At 48.2% G+C, this 18,003-nt stretch overlaps 1 protein-coding gene across 5 annotated transcripts; it reads left to right on the forward strand.

Annotated features, from left to right (window-relative positions):
• Positions 1–10,437: 10,437 nt before the first annotated feature.
• On the forward strand, positions 10,438–13,812 carry Atp6v1e2 (ATPase H+ transporting V1 subunit E2). 5 transcript variants are annotated; one of them, XM_059248322.1, is made up of 3 exons: positions 10,456–10,502; positions 12,195–12,395; positions 12,959–13,812. In XM_059248322.1, the coding sequence occupies exon 3, from the start codon at positions 13,062–13,064 to the stop codon at positions 13,740–13,742; it is 681 nt and encodes a 226-aa protein (XP_059104305.1). In that variant the 5' UTR covers positions 10,456–10,502; positions 12,195–12,395; positions 12,959–13,061; the 3' UTR covers positions 13,743–13,812. The 5 variants fall into 5 exon arrangements, with proteins under 5 accessions (XP_059104304.1, XP_059104305.1, XP_059104306.1 ...); XM_059248323.1 differs by lacking the exon at positions 10,456–10,502 and adding an exon at positions 11,275–11,700; XM_059248321.1 differs by lacking the exon at positions 12,195–12,395 and having other exon boundaries at positions 10,438–10,502.
• The last annotated feature ends 4,191 nt before the right edge of the window (positions 13,813–18,003 follow it).

The following is an 18,003-nucleotide window of genomic DNA, read 5'->3' on the forward strand; positions in this document are numbered from 1 at the left end:
TTTGCCTAACCCCTGGGCTTCCTCCATAAAACCATCATTGTGAGAAGGGGTTGGGACCATTTTGATCGGCTCTATCAGCCCTTACTACTGAGGCATGGGCTTCATTTGGACTAGATTCTGGGCTTCCTACGTGATGGGCAGCAGTTATGAAGGAGACTCTACTGGAGGGGCAGCCAGCAACATCCCTTCCATCTGGGTTGTTGCTCACCAGAGTTCCTAGGTCTCCCAACGCTAGAGTGGAAATGATCGCTTTCAAGGGAGAATTGAAGTGTGTGTCAGGTCAGGTGCAGAGGAGGAAGATGAGATGAATCCATCTCAGATCCATGATCTGTTGCCAATCCCCGTCTATTGGGTTGTCTCTAAAGGAGCCCATGCTCACTCCAAGTGTTGGTGTGTTTCTCCTCCCTCTCTGAAATTCCTTCTGAGAAGTTATCAATAAGGAAGTGAAATGATCATCATCCTTCATGACATTGCTTTCTCTTACACATCATCCCTGTGTTCACATTGAGCCACGTAACTGCCGAGGACTCACCTGCCACGCAGAGCTTACTGACTTCATGTCATCCGGCCATATGCCATGCCTATCTATCTACACCTCCCGTCTGCATCGCTTTCTTTGGTGACAGACATTGCATGGTATTTTTGAGCTGGGGTACTAATGGCTTAAACACTGTAGTGAGTTCTTAAAAGTCGTTGAACCTCAATGATTAGGATAATAAAAACCAAATCTAATAAAATTGCCTCACTTGGTTTTCATTTCCAAGTGAATGTAACTAGATCCCCCTTTCCAGTTCAGTACCTCCCAGAAATTCAGGATTATACCCCAGACACTGAGGATTCAGGCTGAAGTACCTGCCACTCGTAATGTTCTGCCACATTCCGCCTTGCGCTATACCCTGGGCTTAGGAGAACAGCCGTTGGGACCGGCAGTATCACCACCCCCTTGCTAGACTGTAGGAGAGGACACGTCCTCAGAGGTTGCTGGAATGAAATACTCACATAATTTGGGAATTGTCCTCTTCCATAGCTTCAAAGAAGGGTGACTTACAGATTTCTCTGAGAAGTGAAGTCAGTATTTTATCCCATGCATCAGTACTGAGTGGTGTAATTGAGTTCCTGGTTCAGAAGTGGCAGATACATGGATTGTTTAGATATAGGTGGCAGCGATGATACCTACCAGTCAAACTCATCTGTGGCTGTTCTTTCATAGTAGATGTTTTGGTCAGTGGACATCAGAACCACATTTTGAATGTAGAGCATCTTCTGGTTCAGTGGTTCTCACCCTGTGGGTCGTGACCCCCTTGGGGCCGCATATCAGGTAGTTAAATTACGATTCACAACAGTAGCAAAATGACAGTTTTGAAGTAGTAATGAAATCATTTTGTTGGGGGTTACCACAACATGAAGAACTGTATTAAAGGGTCACAGCATTAGGAAGGTTGAGAACCATTGGTCTAGTTTGTGAGTCTCAGTGGGAAGAGAAGAGCTTACCCTAAAGACAGACACTGCAGATGTCGGTCCAATCCTTGCCAAATTCACGAGTTAGTGACACCTGGGTTAAATATAAGCCACGTGCTCTCTGGAGTTCAGCATCATGGTGGGTACGTAAGTCAGTTTCTGACCCGGGAAGCGGCACCTTGGGGCTGGCAGTGTTTGAAGATGTGGTATGATCGAGTTCCTGGTTCAGAAGTGGCAGGTGGCACAGGGGTTGTCGAAAGCGAGGCAGCGGGAATGGTGCCGGAAGTGGCAGGTGTGTGCTGGACACTGTTCCTATCTTCCCCAGTTTCTCCAGCCCTTCAACAGCCCTGCACGCGGTTTATGACTCTCCTAAGATACTCCATGCCTTTGCTGTTTAATCAGACATCGTTTCTGTTGCTTGCAACCCAACCTCCTGAGAAAGGAGTGGAAGACTACATCGGATGCATTTGCGTAAGCCATGTAGCTGTGCTCACTTCTACTGTAGCAAGCAACAGTACTGGACCAATCTTCCTGGTGCAAAGAACTTGAAAATGGCACCAAATGCAAAAAGCCGTTGTGTGGTAGTTTAAGTGTAACTGACCCCCATAATCTCATAGGGATTGACCCTATTAGGAGGGGTGGCTTTGTTGAAGTGGGTATGACCTTGTTGGAGGAAGTGTGTCACTATGGGGGCAGGCTTTGAGGATTCCTATGCTCAGGATACCACCCAGTGTCTCAGTTGACTTCCTGTTGCCTGCAAGATGTAGGACTCTCAGCTGCTTCTCCAGCACCATGTTCTTCTGCTTGCACGCCGTCATGCTCCCTGTCATGATAATAATGGACTGAACCTCTGAACTGTAAGCTGCCACCACAATTAAGTTTTCCTTTATGAAAATTTTTTTTTTAAAAAAAACCCACTTCATAATAGAATCACTGAAAATCAGTAATCAAAAGAAGAAAAACTGAGAACAAAACAGACAAAAGACTGGTAGAAATAACTGGCTTCTCGTCTGAAATAATGCAAGCAGGAATTTAATGTCAGGGAATCTTTATAGTATTGAAAAGAAAGAGAAGAAAGCATTATAATTTGGATTTCACATCCAGCCAAAACTATCCTTCAAAATGGAAGGCAAAAGAATTTTTTTTCCAGATATCAAAAATATTTATAATTAAAATTATTTTATTTCTTCTTATGTATATGGGTGTTTTGCCTACATGCACCACTTGCTTGTCTGGTGCCCAAGGGGGACAGAAACAGGTATCAGATTCCCTGGGACTGGACTTACAAATACTTGTGAGTGCTGGGAATTGAACCTGAGTCCTCTGGAAGAGCAGCCAATGCCTACACTCCTGAGCCGTCTCTCCGGGGTCTTAAAGAATTTTTTCCAACCATAAGATCCTCACTCTAAAAATTTTAAGAAAGTTCTTCAGATATTGACAGCAGCTGAAAAGTCAGATCTATACAATGAAATTAAGAGTTCAGAAATGATAACAATATGTAGACAAATAAAGAACACTTTGCCACTAAAAAAAAAATTAAAAGATAATTGACTATCTAAAGCAAAAATACAGGCTTTTGTATAGTTTATAGCATCTGTAGAAATAGAATAATAGTAAGAATAACAACACACCAATAGAAAAACAGCAGTATATTATGGTAAAATGTCCTACATCGTGCCTTAAATAGTGTTATGGCAGTCTGAATGAGAATGGCCCCCATAGGCTCTTATGTTTGAATACTTGGTCCCCAATTGATGGAGCTGTTTGAGAAGGATTAGGAGGTGTGGCCTCGTTGGCCATAGTGTATCATCTGGGTGGGCTCTGAGGCTTCAAATACTTCCACTTCATGCCCTGTGCTCTGCCTAGCTCAGCTCTCAGCTTCTTCTCCTTCACTCACCATCGTGAATTCTAACCCTCTGGAACCATAAGCCCCAAATCAACTCTTCTACAACCTGCCTTGGTCATGGTGTTTTATCACATCAATAGAAAAGTCACGAGATGGGTATGGTATTATCGAGGGTTGTCTCCATCAGTCTATTCCTGTTCTTATTTTTAAAATGTGCTAGATTGACTAATTTATAAATAACAGAAGCATGCTGCTCATAGAGTTAGCTTGGGAAATTCAGGATCCAAACACTGGCAGACTTTACGATGTCTGGAAAGGGCTCACTCTCTGCTACCAAGATGGCACTTCATTACGGCATCTACTCTGGGGGAACAGGAGGGCAAAGAGAGAATGAAAAAAAGATGAGGTGTATATGAACCCACAAGACCTTTTTATAAGAGTACTTGCTGCATCCCCAAGTTCTTTGCCCTTCAAAATCATATTAGGAATAATAGCACATCATGTCTAAGAATACCATGGCAACCAGGCCATGGAAATGGGGATGTAGACATGAGAACCTTTGTGTTTCGGAACCTAAAAAGGCAAGCTATTTGTTCTTTGAATGGGGGAAAGAGGAGATTTTGGCTTCCTAAGACATAAGTAAATGCCTAATGAGGACCATGACCAGCCCAACCACCATCTTGGCAGAGCACCCTGAGCATGCTGTTAGCTTCTGTTTGGTCCTGTTTACTTTCCTGCCACCATCCGGTCTCTCACACATCCAGGTATCTTGGTCCCACAGGGCAGAGAGCATTGGGCATAGGTGGTATCAGGTATGGGAAGAGAAACACTTTTGTCCTACTGTTCTGCAGACCTTCAACTAAGCATGGGGACTTTCAGAAGTTTCCATAGATCCAGAGCTAACTTACAGCTTATAACATCCCATGTTCTATGGCTAAACAGGTTTAAAGGTACTAAAATAATTTTATCTCACTGGGTAAACACTCTCTGCCTTGAGTTCCCCCAGGAAAGCTATCCCAAGCTTTTCTCTGGCTCCCTGTGACCTCCTTTTTCAGTATCTGGAGGGTTAATGCCTGGCTAAGCAGAGGGCTTTGGGACGCAGTTCCAGAAGGCAGGACCACTCTGGTTGGTCTCATCTTTTACTTGGGTATAAGTTAGAATCATGGCAGCCTTATAGTCAGTCACCTCTTTGAGTAGACTAGTCTCAGAGGCCTCCAGACAAATCCAGGTAACTACCTCAAACTCTCTAACTTCCTGTGGAGCTCTGTGTCCCAGCAATGCAGGCTGTATGGGAGCCCAGCAAGAGGAGGCCACTGTGTCGCCTCCATCGTCACAGTCGGTCACCTCTCATTCCGACAAAGGGTTGAGAACACCCAAGGTTGTTGGCAGTTTGTGGAGTGCGTAGCCGTGATGACATTGCTGCATCCCGCTGCCTCCATAGGAAGCACTGGGATGGAGTAAGGAAAAGTCCCTGAAGAGACCCTGGATATGGGGTGAGGGACAATGTCAGACAGACATTTACATTCTCTTCCTTGCAAACCAGAACTTGCCCTGTGCCGGGGGTTGAGCTGTGTCCCCCTGAAGAGGTGAAACCAGGACTATCATGATGAGAGTGAATTTGGTTATCAGAGCACATTCCGAATATGCCACTGAAGGCTGAGGACTAATAGCAGACATGGCTGTTGTGTGCCTCTGAGGTTGAACATTTGTATTCCTTCTCAGCTTGCAGCTGGAATCCTGGACAGACAGCGTTCTCTGAGGCGCTATATCACAGGGCTACTCACTCACCTCACCCTTAGGTCTGGTCCTCTGGAGGCTTCCTGGGATCTCTGACCTAGGTCCACTTCCCCATAGGTGGTTAGTGGAGTCCAGTTCTGTGTAAGGCCAGAGGTGAGGGACCTTGGAAGTGAGGTCAGGGAAGTTACGCTTTGTAATGACAAACTCACCCAGAACCTTCCAGAGCTTGTTCAGCCTTCTCATATTTAGCCTTTTCAGTTCCATCGTGAGGGTAACAGCATCCCTCTTTCACAGATGTGACTTCTTTGTGTCAAAGTCAGGTCATCTGACCCTTACGTTGGTTAATTTTAGTCCATTTGACACAAACTAGTGTCACCCAAGAAGAGGCAATCTCAATGAAAGAAATGTCCCTATCAGACTGGCCCGTGGGCACGTCTGTTGAGCATTTTCTTGACTAATGGTTAATGTAGGATGGCTCAGCCCACCGTGGGCGGTGCCATCCCCTGGACAGGTGGAATTGTATACAACCCATCCCCTGGGTTGTGTGAGAAAGCAGGCTGACAAGCCATGGAGCAGCACCCCTCTGTGTCTTGTGCTCCAGTTCCTGCTTTGACTTCCCTTCATGATGGACTGTAAGCTGTAAGAGGAAATAAACCCTCTCCTCCGCGAGTTGGTTTTGGTTGGTGTTTTATAATAGCAATAGGAAGTGAGTTAGGACAGAAGTTGGCATCAGAGAGTGGGTTATTACAACGATACACCTGGCCGTGTTGCTTCGGGGAGGGTTCTGGAAGTATCTGTAAGTTTGGTCTGGAAATGCTGTCAAGCCCTTGGAGCTTAATGTTCTGTGGAAACATGGAAGATAATGCTGAGGGCGATGCAGGTGTTGGAGGCCTGGCTTGTGAAATTTCCGAAGGAAGCAACAACTCTCAGGGCTGTTGATATTTTGCGTTGGGAATCTGTAGGTCTTGGTTAGCTGTGGCTCTTGGTTAACAAGAGACCAGCACCCCGAAGTGAAATCTTTGCTTTACTGGGACAATCAATGCTGCTTAGCTAGGGCTGAAAAATCAGCTATGGTTTAAGAAGAGTCCAGCATCATTGAGGTGAAACTTGGGAAGTGTTTCCTCAGGGTCAGGACATAGAATCCATGGTCCAGACAGGCCAAGGCCACATTTCAAGCTGGCAAATGAAGTTGGTGATGTGTAAACATATCCCATGCAGGATGGCATTGTTGGCATGGAAGTTTCATGACTCAAGGGGTCATGAGGGGAAGTTGAGGCACGGTACTTGAGGTGCCAGGAGAGGTTACTGGTGAAGGCGCAGCCTTGGCTGCGGTAGAAACCTCGAGGTGCTGAGGCTTGGCACCATGTGGCAGGGTTGGAGTCAAGAGGCCAGGAGAGGCCATTGGTGAAGGTGCAGCCTCGGTGGTAGTGGAGAGCCCAGCATACTGGAGATGCCTTATTTTTTCCAAGGTGATTTGGGCTGTGTCACCGGAAGGTGCAAGGACAGAACTGGAGGCCTTCTCTTGTGGAGGACGCGTCCCTGGAAACCAAGCTATGCTAATTTGAAGCAAACTGCTCTTGGGGAGAACCCAGCCTCTCTGAAGTACTGCTTTGAAAAGCTTGACCTGCAGATGTTCTAGAAGAGGCTAGCTTGTGGCTCCTAATGTAAATGATTTTGGAAGAAGTGTTCCCTCGCCTTGTCGGGCTCTCTTCCCTTTTCTGCCTGGCCCCTATAGGCGTTTCCCATTCTGCAGCCAAGACCAGAAATTGCTTAGCTGCTGGGATGGAGTCTCTGGTCCTCACTGAAGTAGTCTACACTTTTCTGGCCCTGGATTTTCTGTCTAGGAGTGAGCTTTTACTTCTGGATCAAATGAGTGTTTTGTTCTTCCTTGCCCTCCCCCAGCTGGCTCCTGAGAACGCAGGGCAAAGTTTCCACCATCTCACGGCCTTACCCCCGGCCCAGCTGCTCTGCCCTGTGAGGGTGGCATCCAAGCGTCACACCCTGATAGCCTTCCTGGCCCTCCTCCCCTTTCATTACTGACACCCTGTCTCTCATCCCAGGCCTCACCTGCTTTATCGTCGGTTCATCTCTTCAGCCTCTGACACCACCGGGTGAATCTCCCTAGACCAGTGTTGGGTCAAGCTGCAACCCTGTTCAGAAGCCACAGGATCTGTCACTCAACCGAAACCTGCCGCCACTTTATCTCTGCCTTTTCTTTTCCCTTTGCCCCCTTTCACCTTGAGTGGCAGGTACCTTTCCCTACATCTTAGCCAGAGGCCTTTCTGGGCAGCTCAAGTCCCTGCTAAGAATTGGATCTCCGTGAAGCCTTGACTCGTTCCTGTCAATTTGGATACATCCCCAATTGTGAATCCTACCAACGTCCTCCAAGTTAAGGTGCTGTACTGGATCTCCCTGAGAGTGCGTTTTGTCTGAGTGTCCCTAAATGTCTGCACATCCTTCCATTTCTCGTCATCCTCTTGGTGGCTCACTTGTGTTTTATTGTCAACACCCAGACATTTAAAAACACCCTCTTGTGAGACTGAACTGTCTGCAGGGCGGTACACTGTAACAGCCTGTGATGAGCTTGGGCCAGATCCCTCCAGTCATGTAGCTGTGTTGACATTGCTGATGCCTAGCCCTCTGGTTTGTGAGTTCCTGCTTCCAAACGATGTCTCCCATCACACCAAGGGTTTGGGAGCCGGGGCTGGCATCGGCCTTATTCCCACTCTCTTGGTGGTACCTGCACAGTGCCTCACACACGGCTCAGCCAATCTTTGCCGAGAGACAGAGAAGGGGATGCCCCCTCACACATATTCATTCTGAACTCCCCAATAGGATTTCCTAAGTCTCTTCACCTGCTTCCTGGGCCCTCCACATTGCCCCATGCTTCGAGCCCTGGAAAACCCCTTCTTCTTGTTGCTTGGAAATCCCTAAGTGTCTAGAGGCCCGGATCTGATGTCACTTCCCTTTGATGGGGTAGCGAGACCATACCACACACATCTGACCTCAGACATGCTTACAGACATAGCTGGAATGAAGGGTGGTTACTTCAGGGTCTGGGCAAGGGTCCTGGCTGACAACACTTGGCTTCCTCTTGGGGGACAGGACTCCTCACTTTCTAGAATGCACACAGCTTCATGTAGGTGAGAGCCTGAAGAAATAGAGACTCCCAAGTTCATGCATCCTCCTAGGACCTTTCCCATACCCACAGATCCAAAACCACCAGCTCTAAAACATCCCATCCACAATCACAGGAGGGGCATCTGAGGTCTGAGCAACATTCATCTTTAAAAAAGTAACTTATACTTTGTGTGGAGGTGTTGGGTATTAGTGTGAATGTGCCGTGACGCATGTTTGGACGTCAGAGGACAACCTGTGGGAATCTGTTCTCTCTTTATCATGTGAATCACGTGACCGAACTTAGATCAGCAGACTTTGGTGGCAGGCACACCTTTACCCACTGAGATATCTCCCTGGCCCTTGACATTTCCTTTCTTGACCTGGGTGGTAGGTAGTTACCAAATGTTTGCTTGGCAGCCAGGGCTCCCTAGTTACAATTCATTAAGCTGTACATTTTCTGAATGTATGTTGTATTTTACAATCTAAGAAGACAAAAGGAAAGAAAGAAAGAAAGAAAGAAAGAAAGAAAGAAAGAAAGAAAGAAAGAAAGAAAGAGCACAGAAGAAAAAGAGAAGGAACATTCTTTCCTGACTCCAAGCCCTTAGTCCAGTCACCCACACTGAAGGAGTGTCCACCTGTACCTACCTCTGCTGGAGTGCCAAGGGCCCCGGGCCCAGCTCTGAATTGTTGTCATTTGAATGACGAGCTCAGAGGCCCAAGAAGGAGTATGACTCCAATGGGTCTGACGGTAAGGGTGGGACTTTGTAGAGCTGGACATTTTACTTGAGGGAACAGCATGAACAAGCATTGCTGAGTGGAACTGGGCTCGTGTGCTTGGGGTTTGAAGCAGCAGAGATGTTCTGTTACTGAATACGGTGTAGATGCCGGGAGGTACGTCTGGCTTAGATGCCCAGCTTGCTGCCCCAGCCCCAGATGTCAGCAGGACAAATGCTACTTTCAGGGAAGTAGAATAAAGGACTCTGGGCCTTTATGCAAAAGCAGACATGCGATTTTCTCAGTTTGTTGTTTTGCTTAAACCACAGGCCCATGTGAGCTCACAAACTCTATCCCAGACAGGCGGGAAGTTACATCTGCCAGACACATGACATGGACACTGGAGTTCTTGCAGACACATTTGCTCTAGCCCTGAATTTCAGCCCACCCCACCCGGCAGCTGCTTCCAAGGCCAGCATTAATGAACGCAGTAGAAGTTGGTGCACAGGGAGGACCGCAAGAATGGTGGACTGCAGCCCCTGGAGGCGGGCGGTGATGAGCTAGGAGAGGATCCACTCCCACCCCCAGCCTGGGACCTTGGAATTCAGAACATTGCCCACCATCCCCTGAGGGTGTGTCTGCGTCTGGACTACAGATGAGGGAGGGCACTGTGAAATGGTAGAGGAATCCCTGAACTCCAGCTGGAGCTACTAAGTTTTTAAAAAAGAGGCAAGGCTAGCGATTAAAAGTCAAATCAGGTCTAGCTCCTTCGCGCCCAAAGAGGGACTGTGATGGGGAGTGTGACACCCAAATCCAAGAAGAGGTCATAGCAGCCATGTGTTGAGGACAATTACCATCCAGGAAGACTGACTCTGCCCACAGCTGGGATCAGTCTTCACTTCCTTCATTTAAGCAATGGCTCCACGATGTGGATGCTGTTATATTATATCCATGGATATATACATTATACCCATGACGAAACTGTGTGGAAGGGGACCCGAGCTGCTTCAGAAAATTAGATGCATGGTCAGTGCAGAGCTGGGCACCCTACTGGGGAGCCTGCACAGTAGAAACTGGCACTGTCTGGGCACAAAGAGGCACCTCCATCGTGAAAAGGAGCCCAGCAGCCCCGTGATAGGGGTGGCTGTCACCAGACAGTCTGGTAACTTTGGATTGGTCTGCTTTCTCATTAAACAGCCTTCAGAGTTGGCTCCACAGGCAACTTGCCTTCAAGAAAAAAGGCTGTGACCTACCAGCATGGCAGCTGTTAGTTTTCATTAGTAAATTAATAAGCTAGCTGCTTGGGTCTATACAGATGTCTGTTAAAGAAGAGGCCACCCCAGAGTAGGGCCCTCTCTGTACCAACTTAATTGAGATTCTGAGTGTGCAAGCTTAAGCCCCGGTCTCAACCTCAGTGCCAAGGAACCCTCTCTTGGACTCTTCTTGGCAGAACTGGCCAGCCTTCCTAAGCGGGGGCCTAGCTGTGAATTGGAGCTGCTTGGTCAGATGGCCAGGGTCATCTGTACAGAAGGATATGACAGTGCCAGGTTCCAGTGTGTGTTCCAAGTTCCACATTCTGTGTCAGACTCACGGCGCCAGACCAAAGGCGGCTCCTGGCAGGGAACTGGTAAAGGCTCGCCTGGTGTGTTTGTTCCTCTACACACATGCCCGGGGTGTCCTACATCTCAAACTCCCTAGCCTTTCATCCACAGTGGCTCCAAAAGCTGGTGACCAGCAGAGTCACTTGGGGAGCCTTTTACAACTGATTTAATCAACATGTCTTATGTAGGAGCAGGGAATTCTTTTTTTGCTCTATTGACAAAAGAAACTTTAGTTTTCAAAAGCATACTTCAAAAGAACATGAGATAAGTTCAATAATTTTTCTTTTTGGATAAAAGTTATTTTAGATAGGAACTTGCTGTGTAGCTCTGGCTGACCTGGAACTTGCTATTAGACCAAGCTAGCCTCAGAGTCACAGAGCTCTGCCTGCGTCTGCCTCCTAAGTGCTGGGACTAGAGGCATGCGCCACCACGGCCAGCCTTTTTGAAAAATTTAAAATGACATGAACATCAGGGCATGGGTGTAGAGTTCAAAGGACAGCTTACTAGAATTGGTTTTTTTCCTTCTACCTGTAGGTCCCAGGGATCACACTCAGGGTTTCAGGCTTAGAGGCAGGCACCGTTACCCACGGAGCATCTCACCAGTCCTGATTATGCCTTTCATATCTTTTTACTTCAATTATTCTTTAGCTCCAAAGTTTATTTAGTTCTTTGTGTAGTCTCTTTTAAATGTTCTCATTTTTTTTTTCAGACTTTTTTTTTCGGAGCTTGATGGGATTTTTTGAGAGTTTTATTTTTAAATTAATTTATTCTTAGACAATTTCACATGTGTATATAATCTATTCTGGTCACATCCCACCCACCCCCATCCCTTACTCTCCTCCCACACCTCCCCCACTTCCACACTTCCTTTCCTCCCGCCAAATCTCCACCATACTTTGTCTTTTTGTTTTGTTTTTTGCTTTGTGACCTACTGGGTTTAGCCAGGTCCTGGGGACATGGGCAGAGAGCAATGGAGCATTAATTACTCAGGGATGGCTATGTTACTAGAGAAGATGACTTTCTCTCCTCCAGAAGCTCAAGACTGCCGTTAGCTTTCCTGGGTTGGGTGGGAACCCCACTAACCCCTCATCCATCTATGATGGAATGTTTACAGGTTCAGTCTTTTGTGGGTGCCATGCCAACAACCCACAGCTGTTGTAAGCTCGTGAATGTCACGGCCATATCATGCCCAGAGGATAGCATTTTATAGCCCTAGTAGGAAAGGTGTTTTTTCTTGTGTTTTTTATTTTTATTTTGTCATTGTCTGTTTCTGTGGCGCTAGATGAAACCCAGGGCCATGTGCACGCCAGGCAAATGTTCTACCATGGAAGCATATCCCCAGTCTGAGGATGTGTCTCCTCTTCCTCCTCCTCCTCCTCCTCCTCTTCTTCTTCTCCCCCTCCTCCTCCTCCTCTTCTTCTTTGTTACACTTATTATTGGAGGAGGATGTGTGTATGGTGAGTGCTTGTGAGTGTGGCGGCACACACACCGCGGTGCATTCCTGGAGGTCAGAGGAGTAGAGTCGAGTCTGTGCTCCCGCCTTTATGTGGGGCCTGGGGACCAAACACAGCTTGTTGGGACTGTTCGGCAAGCACTCTAGCCCAACGCTCTTTTTCAGATCCCGGGCCCTAGACAATACTGGCAGAGGTTTTGATGACCACAGGTGTAGGATGAGCAGTAGGGGTAGAATGAGACTTTCAACAATGGATTTCTTATAGGTCCTCGATGCGATTCAAATGTATGCACAAGCTTGGAAGCCATTCCCGGTGAAAAGACAACCTTCAGCCTCTTCAGCCCCATGCCTCTCCCCAGAGTGCCTTTATCCACTTAGCCATACTCTAACTCTTCATATCATTAGAGATTTTGTGAGGCCTTCTGCCTCTGCGCAGTCTTCCTGGATTGAATCCTACAATTACCAGGTTCTCATGATTCTCTTCAGTCTTTCCCATCCCATAATGTATATTTGGTTTTTGTAACCTTAAAAAAATTGTGTGTATGGGTGTTTTGCTTGCATATATGTCTGTGTACCACATATGTGCAGTGCCTGGGGAAACCATAAGAAGATATGAGATTCCCCTAGGACTAGAGTCTCAGGTCCTTGTGAGCCACCGGGTGAATGCTGGGAATTGAACTCAGGTCTTAATGGTTGAGCTGTCTCTCCAGCCCCATGTGGAGACATTCTTTGTGTATTGATTTGGTATTTCCACTCCATTGACTTTCTCTCTGAGTCTTAAGCCATCACTGCCTAGAGAATTCAGGACTAGAATGACCCCCAACTTCTGGCTATCGTGTGGCAATGAGTGGAAGAGGAATGGAAAGAGGGCGAAGCCTCTGTCACTAGGGAGTGAATGGCTTCTTACACATCACTTTCCATCCCTGGACTTCCGTTTACTTACCTTTAAACTGAGGGCTATAGAGATGGTCTCCAGGATCCTTCCCTTTAGAGTCTGATTTCCCCTTTCCTCCTTTGCGTACTCTGCAGGGAGGAAGCGGAACTCCAGCAAAACTCTGGAAACTGCCCTACATCTAAGACACCAAAGGGCCCACGGGTTCTCCCTCCGCCCCACTTTCTGAGAGCAGCAGCCATGGCCCTGACTGACATCGACGTGCAGAAGCAGATCAAGCACATGATGGCATTCATCGAGCAAGAAGCCAATGAAAAGGCAGAGGAGGTAGATGCCAAGACAGAGGAAGAGTTCAACATTGAGAAGGGCCGCCTCGTGCAGACCCAGAGACTGAAGATTATGGATTATTATGAGAAGAAGGAGAAGCAGATAGAGCAGCAGAAAAAAATCCAGCTCTCCACCATGAGGAACCAGGCACGGCTCGCAGTCCTGAGAGCCCGAGACGATCTCATCTTGGAACTGCTCAGGGAGGCGAAGGAGAGACTCGGCAAAACTGTGTTGGATCTAGGTTTCTATCAGGAGCTGCTGGATAAACTTGTGCTCCAGGCCTTGCTCCGGCTTCTGGAGCCTGTGATGATCGTCCGCTGCAGGCCGCAGGACCTCCACCTGGTGGAGGCTGCAGTGCAAAGAGCCATCCCTCAGTACGTGATGCTCTGCCAAAAGCATTCAGACGTCCAGGTTGATCAAGAGATATATTTGCCATCGAATACCGCTGGAGGCGTGGAGGTCTATAGTGGCGATCACAGAATAAAGGTTTCCAATACCCTGGAAAGTCGACTGAATCTCGCGGCCCTGGAAATGATGCCAGAGATACGAAAGACTTTGTTTGGAGTTAATGCCAATAGAAAGTTCTTTATATAAGGCTCTGGAAAGGGAAGCTTGGGTTGAACTGCAAAGTCAGAAAAGTCTTAAGTCATTTGGACAACGGGAACGGGGGGGGGGGCGGGGGGGATGGGGGGGCGGGGTGTGTGTGTCGGGGAGTGCTTCTTCCTCTTTGGAAGCTCCGGTGTTGATTCCTAGCTTTGAATGGCTAAAAGAATCGCACACCGTTAACTTTGGAATAAAGACCAAATGATGCTCAGAAATCAAATTCTAGTTCATCCGTGTTTATGACAGTTTCTGTGGCACTTTGAAGTCTGGGATGAAGGAAGTGAAGCCGTCTTCGCCTTAGGTGAGACATGAATTACACCTTTGACCTGTGAGTCCCAGGCTCTAAGCGTATTCAAATATGAAGTGTGTTTTTCCTCCCTCCTTTCAGCTTTAGTAACTTGTGATAATGGCATTGAATGAGGGTCAACATCATAGATGTGTCTGGTACAGCTTCCCCCGGGTTCATGCTCAGAAAAGCCCCGGGCAACCAGAAACTGAACCTATGATTTCATGTCCCTGTAGCCACTGCCTTGAAATTCTTGGTATCTTTGATGTGTAGGAAGCTATCGTGGAAAATTGGGGTATGTAACATGGTTTGGACCCTTGGCTTATGCAATGCTACTGATTTCAGAAGCTCGCCTGTATTCCTGAAGTTCATTCTTGGCCCTGTGTCTCTTATCTCCCTGCTGCTCCAAGGCCCAGCCCTCTCCATTTCTAGCTAACATCGCCGCCACCTCTCTGCCCCTGTATGTATGCTGTGTCTGAGTCGGGTAGACACGCTCTATGGAGTTCAGGGTCAAGCATAACGATAAACATCTCTGCTCTCAGCTCAGGCACAGTGTGTCACTCTTGAGGCTGATGGGAAAGAGAACCAGCCGTTCTTTCCGGGCCCAAGTATCGAGGCAGGATCCTCAGCAGTTTCTGAGGGCATGCCTGTGGCCTGCAAAAAATCCCCGCACCTGCCGGAGTCCTCGCTCAGATAGCTGGATGCCTGTGGGGATTTGGGCTATCTCTCCCAGAGAGCTTGGAGTACACTCTGGGAGAAGCACGGAAAAGCAGAGTGTGGTCACTTTTGTTTACATGTGGGCACTACATACTGTAAAATGAATAGAGGGGTTGGAGGTACAGTTCACTAGTGAAGAGCACTTGCTGCTCTTTCAGAGGACCCCAGTTCATTTCCGGCACCCACATGGTGGCTCATAGCCATCCACCTCTAACTCTGGTTCCAGGGGATCCAATTCATTATGACCTTGGCAGGCACCGGGCACACATATGGTGCATGTACCTACATGAGTCAAACGCTCATAAGTGAGTAGTAAAATCTGTACTGATTTTGCTTTATTTAGGAAGACATTAAATAGTAAACACACAGGAAAAGTGGAGAGATTGCAAAAAGAAAGCACTCCCCATGCCATCACACTTCCGCTACTCTTTAAACAAAGGGTCCTGCCTTTTTATTTTGCACTGGACCCCACGATTTCCATATTTAGGTCTGTGTGGGTGTGTATGCTTTCGTGTTTAATCCGTGAGTATGTGCCATTGGTTAAAAGGTTTGGGATAGAAGAACCTCGGAACGACTTTTCAGAGCCAATGCTATGCCCTATCTGGTTAGGACCGTGTACTGGACAGAAGCCCCATGGGACTCAAGCACAGGCCTGGGGGCAGGTTATTAGTAAGCTGGGGCGATTCACAGAACCCAGGGGTAGAAATCTCACAGGGCCTCGGGAAAGGGCTGGAATTGGGACTCAGAAAAAGCCACTTGGAATCTTCTTTCTCCTAAGTCCTGTCTCCACCATTTGCCAAATTCTCCTCACAGAGTTGCCAGGCCACACATGACTTGTCCTTATCCCCACCCCCTCTTCCTATGGTTCCAGTATACCCCTTCACCATGTCCCTTCAGCCAAACCAAAGGGGATGTTCAACCAAGCACCGGCATTTCCCCAGTTCCCTCGAGGGCTCAACACGAGGCACCTTTGTTTCCTGGTACCACTTTCCCCCGTCTCATCTCCCACACATGGCCTTCCAGACAGGGGTCATCTCTATCCTTCTTCATAGTCCTGCTGCCTGTGACTTTTGCATCTGGTGTTGGGTGACACAGAGGCTCTGGGTGAGTATTAATGGACATTCTGGAGAGGGGACTGTAGTCAGAAGTTTTCCTGTGTCCCGCCTGGTCCTGCAGCAGCTCAGGACCCAAGTAAACATGTAGAGGCTTATATTATTACAAATTGCATGGCCATGGCCTATGGCTCATTTTTTTTTTTTTTTTTTTTTTTTTTTTTTTTTTTTGCTAGCTAGCTCTTATAACTAAACTCAGCCCATTTCTATTAATCTATATGTCGCCACGTGTTCCATGGCTTTATGTGTGTGCTGTTACATGCTGCTCCCTGGACGATGGGATGGCATCTCCTCCACCTCTGCCTTTCTTCTTCCTGTCTCTCCCCTGGATTTCCCGCCTGCCTCTAAGCTGCCATGGCATAGGCCAATACAGCTTTATTTATCAACCAATTAGAGCAACACATATTCACAGCATTCAGAAAGACATCCCACAGCAGAGAACTCCTGGGTCTCTCTTATTCTGGCTTGTAAGAAGGAAAAGGGATGTGGTATAGGGTCTGGGGAAAGGTATCTCCACAGTATTTAAGAATCAGAGCTTGACAAGAAAAATCCATCTCTGCTGCGCCTGGGAGAACGGACTGTAACAGAGCTGCTCAACTTGAGGAAGACTCCTGCCTTGCTTCTCACCCGAACGCACCTGGGGGCTTCTGCACCTCTTCCTTCCATGAGCAGGGCCTTGCTTTGCACCTGTGTGCACAAACTGGGGTGCTCTGGAGGGTGTGCGCCTGACCAGTGTCCTCCGCAGGTGCCATGGGAAATGCATATTCCAGCTTTCGAATCTGCTGCTTGGCCCTAGGACTAACTTGGCGTGGGAGGCAGACTGCCTCATCCTGCCGTGGAGTCGACAGCGGTGTGTGCCCTCCCCCAGGGTCTTTGCTCTAGAAATGCTTGCCTAGGCGTGCGGTTAGCAGGTTTGCACTCTTTATCGGTGCTCACATTCTACCCAGAAGGAGGTGTGTTCTTGGAACAAACCCCCCAGAACCCACAAGCAGGCATAGCCCTTCCCGTGCTCTTCTCATTAACACTTTCTTCTGAGGTGTGAGGCAAGCTGTTGGCAGCAAAGGCAGAGCGGCTGTGCTTCAAGTGGCGTGGATGCTGGGGAGACTCCCCACACTGAGGGGAGCTGGGGTGCAGGAACCCTCACCACCAGTCTCCCCTCCCCCTTGTTGTACCCGTGAGTGCTTCATCAAGGGTTAGATCCATCAGCAGGCAGGGGAAGGAAGCAGACGTAGCTCTGACTCTGAGCTTCCCGGACAGCAGCAGACGGAGATGGCATGGATGCTTTGGTCATGTGGCCAGTCCCGGAGAGAGCTGGGAGACCAAACCTGCAACAATGAAAATACAGTAGGGCTCTGCCGCTGACCCTGAGGTCATGGGGGGCGGGGGTCTTAGACATGGGCCACCAGATTGTACCCCTACTCGCACCTCTGGAGAACAACTGTGGCCCCTTGCCTAACTGCCTGGGGACACGTTCTTTACCCCCTTTCCATGCTCTCTCCAGTACACACTTTACTCCTTCCAACTCAGATCCCACCCCCGAAGTCTCCCTCACTAATGACAGATGGGAAAGGAAGCTGTTGTAAAGTAAACGAAACCCTTGCTTTCCTGAGCAAGCTCATAGCTCGGGGTGCTTGTCCCACAGGGTGGCCCTCTTTCACAAGGAGGTTGAGTACTTCTGTCTGAAGACACAGTGAAATGGGGCCCCAGGCAGTAATATTCCGGCCTTAAGACTCTTGGCCCACATCCTCAGCCATCTCCTGAGAGTGATGAATGGGAACTCTTTCATTGCTGGGCAATGAACCTGTGAAGGGTGACGTTATGCAGCATCATCCTGGATGCTCCCAGACCAGCGCAGACTCCTGTCCTGGAGTGTACAGGAGGCTCAGAAATCCAGGACACCCAAAGAGCCACATGTCTGCTTGAATCTGAAGTCCCAAGGGAGCAAGACAGCAGTCCAGCCAGGGCCTGACCTGCTACGACTCCTGGGATTGAAAACAAGCCGGAAAAGCCTGAAGTTGTCACCTCATTTTTATAAAAAACACACTGTGTAGGAATGAGAGCCTTGGCGGCCAGCAGGCCAGCTACAGCAGTAAGCACACGGCCATGGCTGGGTTCCTGGAAAAGCCTTCATTCTTCA

This window comes from Peromyscus eremicus, chromosome 22, assembly GCF_949786415.1.
Source record: "Peromyscus eremicus chromosome 22, PerEre_H2_v1, whole genome shotgun sequence".
Lineage (NCBI taxonomy): Eukaryota > Metazoa > Chordata > Mammalia > Rodentia > Cricetidae > Peromyscus > Peromyscus eremicus.

Excerpts from the sequence above, each read along its gene's own strand:
- Atp6v1e2 (XM_059248321.1), top strand. The coding sequence starts at position 13,062 with ATGGCCCTGACTGACATCGACGTGCAGAAGCAGATCAAGCACATGATG.